The sequence below is a fragment of the Rhyacophila brunnea genome, unplaced genomic scaffold (assembly GCF_057557595.1).
Source record: "Rhyacophila brunnea isolate RB1 unplaced genomic scaffold, BYU_Rbru_1.0 scaffold_4, whole genome shotgun sequence".
Lineage (NCBI taxonomy): Eukaryota > Metazoa > Arthropoda > Insecta > Trichoptera > Rhyacophilidae > Rhyacophila > Rhyacophila brunnea.
In genome coordinates this window covers 39,091,243-39,096,357 of record NW_028233068.1, presented here as the reverse complement: position 1 = coordinate 39,096,357, position 5,115 = coordinate 39,091,243, and the positions used below count along the sequence as shown (strand labels likewise).

Here is a 5,115-nt window from a genome sequence, read left to right as displayed (position 1 = left end):
TATATGTCAAAAAAAATCTAATGCCGGCGCTCCATTGGCACGCAAGTCAGACGATTTACAGTTTACGGACTTTTTTTTCGCGTGGAGCACCCCAGGTCTGCGGACTTTTTAATCCGCAGACCAGGCTCGTTGGATTTCAAACATGTTTGATATTTTACCTCCGAGTTGCCAGACTTCGTCCGTCGATCGCAATGCAAATTCGATTTGACATTAATACGCAATCATTCGGACCGCAAAAAAATCTGTAATTGTTTTAAACATTTTCATTGATTTATTTGTTAATTTACACATTATAAAATGAGAGATTTACCAATTATTTTTTTATTTGTATTTATGAAATTCATAAAAGAAAACGTAAATCTTGTGTTGTTTTCACTGCTATATTATTTTACGCAAGTCTCCATATAAATAACACAAAATTATAGGGTTATCAGAAGACATTACGATAATCGCAATTTTTTACTTTTGACAGCTCGACTTTTTTATTCGTTCATTGATCAGTAGCAGGGCATAGAAAAATCGGACGATTTATTGTCCTCGGACTTTTGGCTCGCCAATGGAGCGCTGGCATATGACAGAGGCATGGGCATAGATTCTATGACACCCGTATGTGCCAATCCGTTTACACACGATGCCGTAAAATCTATTGTGTCACATATTTGCCACTGATAAATACTACCAACATGAAGTTTGACAAACTTTATGGTTTGTACGCCTTCTTAAACGTCAAACAGATAATATAATAAAATTAAATAAATCAGTAGGCTTGGCTTGTTAATAAGATTTTAAATTTGTTTATCTATTTATTTAACTATTTGGTTCCTGTTCATATCATATTATAATGCCGTTGGATGGAGCTACTGCCGTGGCAACCGTGGCATATTTATTGTTGGTAGACAATATTTCGTACCTATGCTTGTCGCTGGAAGATTTCGATGCATTGTTGTTAAAGGTTGAGCCGATTATAAAAAAAAGACACCCATATGCGAAAAATCGTCTATTCCGGGTGTGTGCCTCCGAATCCCTCGGCTAGCTCTGAGGGTGGGAGTGGAGGTTCATCGATGTAGGAGAGCAGGCAGTGGTTTCTTGGATTGGAGTATTCATGAAGGGGCTTCAAATGAAACTCGTCGAAAATTAATTAAGTCCTTATATTGTCCACATTCACACTTGATTAAAAAGTTTTAGTTTAATTATAGTCAAAGGGTTGTTTATTGACACAGAATCAATTATTATTTAGTTCACAATTTATCAAAGTTCACATAATGCAAATAAAGCTGTCACCGATATTATACAATTATTATTACAAAGCGCACGGAGCCGTCACGAAGAAGCTTTGGAAACCGATGGCCAATAAAATAAAAGTTCGAATAAAAAAATTTAGGGCCTCCGTTGAAGAGCCGCTGTTCAAAACTAAAACTTTTGCGTCTCCAAATGATTAAGTACTGAAGAGGTATTCCCAGTTAGGTATTTAACCTCATGGGGTGACTTTGGGGTAGTAAATCTACTACGCACGGAACCACTAGACTTGAAGATTATGATTTTGTATGGAAATTTTTTGAAATCAAAGACAGAAAAAACACTTCCCGCGCGATCTATGACACATAAACAATAATATATGACAACATGTTTGGCATAGATGTCACAGACATGGAACTAGTGTCACACAAAATTACCGAGGTGTTTACACTGAGCCGAAAATGACATAGAAGGCCGTCATAGATCGTTTGACATATATGTGACAGTCTATGACATCGTATTTACACTCTGTGACACAGGACGCCAACATAAGAAACGGGTTTTTCGACATATATGTGACCGATCGTCATATAGTGTATTTGAAGCATATGAAAGGCTTTCTGGATAGTGTTTTGTTGTAATTTTGTTGTAATTATGACAGACGATTGTGCATAGGGCTCTTAGAATTTTCTTACATATAGTATCTTACCAACATTGCATGATACGTATATTATCTATGTTTGCATGTCTTGATTCTTGAATTATCTATGCTTTAAATTGGATGACAGCAGCGTTGCCATGTCTACTGAAATTTCAGTAGATTTACTGATATTTTTGGCAATATACTGAATCTACTGATATTTTCTGAAATCTACTGATATTTCGTCATTTCACAAAATTCCCACCAGCCGGGAAAAAAACTAGCCATTTTTGAAAACTTGGGAATCTGCGGCCCGCGGCGAAATTTTTCTCCTAAAAAAACGAGCCGACCATGTAAAATAGGGAACCTGCGGCCCGCGACGAAATATTTTTCCTAAAACAGAAATCCACTGATATTTTGTCGAATCTACTGAATTTTTTTTACACATTCTACTGAAATTAAAAATTTTGACTTGGCAACACTGGATGACAGTGACAGTCATAGACTAATATTAGTCTGTCTATGGTAATGTACATTTAAGTGACAGTTCTTGTCAAGATGGCTGTCGGAAACAAGAATAAAGATCAAAAATCGGGTGAAATATTCGCCTTTAGTGAGATGGCCCTTAGAAATAATGCAGCTGTAGTTGAATATTGCCGAACATCAATGGCTGCTTTATCCGGAGGAACTGCAGGTTCAATTTTTGCTTACCTTGCGTATTATTTCCATACTTAACCTCACACTTTGAAACAAAGTCATGTTTAATAAAACATAAATTATAGTCATGTTAATTGTCTGTAACGTATTTTTCAGGATTATTGGGACTCACAGGATTCTATGGATTCGGATTTTACCTGTTCTCTGTTGTCAGTTTGTGGGCGCTATTGTTGATGAAAGCTGGAACAAGTTGGCAAAAATTCTTCATTTCCAGACGAAGTCTACTGACAAACGGATTTTTGGGAGCGCTGTTCACTTATATATTATTTTGGACATTTATTTATGGAATGGTGCATGTCTATTAGTTGCTTATAATACCATCTGTTGTTTATTACATAAATATACTTATTTATATTGTAATTAATAATTAAGTCTGTTCCAATGATTTCTAAACAATCTTTTTATCATGTCACATATGTATGATATGTGACCAGTTCTAGTTATTCAGCACGGTACGTTTTCATAATAATTGAAAAACATTACTTATTTATTAATCAAGAATCATTATTTAAAAAAAAATGAATTATAACAACTTCTATGGGTCTATTCTATACTTATCGAACACTAAATTGATAAATAGTATCAAACTTAGGGTAGGTTTGTATCAAAATATTAGCACTTATTGTAACAATTACACGAAGCCGGTTTTTATTGTTGCAATAAGTGCGATATTTTAACAGCAGCAAGATAGGTGCTGTTAAAATATAGCACTTATTGCAACAATAAAAACCGGCTTCGTGTAATTGTTACAATAAGTGCTAATATTTTGATACAAACCTACCCTAAGTTTGATAATATTTTTCACTTTATCACTTTAGCGGTCGATAAGCATAGAATAGACCCACTGGTAAGAAATTTTAAATAAATAATAGCACTATCTAAACATTCTAAACAATAAAAAATATAGCTCCATGGCTTTTGAATGAAGAGACACCACCGTTGAATACACATTAATCTAACAATAGACAAAACAAGAGCGTAATACAAAACCATACTGAGGAGTGTAAGTAGAAAACATAAACAATTTGTAACAACATGCAGCATGTTTTTTCTAACTTCCACTAAGGTGTTCAAATAAAAATCGCGATAAAGCGTAACACTAATAATTACGACACTATAAGTCGGATGTCTTAACTTTTAGATCTGCATTACGTTCTTAGTGGGTATCTCAGTTTTGCATGAACATAATTCGATCTATAATCGAATAATGTGCTGGTCCCCTGTAAAATATAAATCCTGGACCTCATTATGTGATTATCAGTAATAGTTCAGTATCAGTAATTCAAATAATGGTAGGTGGGAAAAATACTTGATTCCAGAAGTAGAAAGAATTTTTTATTATCCGGACTAACTGGGTTCATCGCCAGTATGCCGAATAATTGAATTCTTATATTTGTGTGCGAAAGGCAGAAGGAGTTAATCAAAAGTCACTACTTTTCTGGAGAGCCAAAAGAAGATTGATTTTTAGACCGTTTTGTATGGGAGCGTGGAATTTAGTAATTCGGAGTCGTTGATTAAACTCACCCCTTTTCTGCATATATGTGGTTCATTTGGCATATTTAATTCAACTCAAGTCACATCGCATAAAATATATTGTTTAGCACTTTAAAACCGTTAATATTGATAACTAAAATAAAAAAATCCCAATCTACAATGTTTATTCCATATAATTTAATATCTATTAGGACAGGTTTCATCTGCTTAAATAGGTAATTTTCAACTGATTATGATCGTTATTAAGTCAAGTGGTATAAAATTCAAAAAATCCCGCCACTGCAGCAGGAGTCACAATTCTGATGGATGGGTTGTGAGTTAGAATGTCGCTGGTGGGGTAATAAGTGATGTTTCCATCAAAATGTGTAATTGCATCCAGAGCAAGGAGTTGAGTGGAATAGCAGGAGAGCAGTATCAGATGATCAAATAAGATACACACCATATTTAGGTCTAATAACAGGAATGTTAAATTAGCTTTTATATTGTGGCATTGATATGTTCTATTATCATTCCATGATTACACCATCAAACACAATTTTAAAATATATACTTACAAGTGTGTATTTATTACCTTTGTTTTTTTTTTTTAAATAAAATATTTATTCACAACATCAGCGTTTTTATAATTTATTTCTATCCTGTTATAATGTCACAATATTATACACTACGTTTACAATCAGTAACATCACAACTGTGACTAAAATCGGTCACTCTTGAAATTTTTATTTCAACTATATATTATTTATACATATTTTATATGGATAGTTTTTTTTATATTATTCAAATACAATATCTCAATATTAAAATGTACATGTTAGCAGAAGAGGTCAAAGTGAACGAAAATCTGCAACAATAACTATAGCAGTGGCGAGGGGTGGTGGTAGGCTGTCAAGATTCGACATAAATAGTGCACACTTCACTTTTTCAGTCATACTTATTTGTTTTCATTGAACTAAGAATACAATTTGCAGGTGGTCAGTTTTTAAAATACAAATAAACACTAAATTATTGAATATACCTACCTGCTT

The 5,115-nt window shown here is 33.7% G+C and overlaps 1 protein-coding gene across 1 annotated transcript; it reads left to right on the top strand.

Annotated features, from left to right (window-relative positions):
* The first annotated feature begins 2,406 nt into the window (after positions 1-2,406).
* On the top strand, positions 2,407-4,698 carry EMC6 (ER membrane protein complex subunit 6). The gene is made up of 2 exons (XM_085953680.1): positions 2,407-2,570; positions 2,690-4,698. The coding sequence occupies exons 1-2, from the start codon at positions 2,435-2,437 to the stop codon at positions 2,896-2,898; spliced, it is 345 nt and encodes a 114-aa protein (XP_085809806.1). The 5' UTR covers positions 2,407-2,434; the 3' UTR covers positions 2,899-4,698.
* Positions 4,699-5,115: the final 417 nt, after the last annotated feature.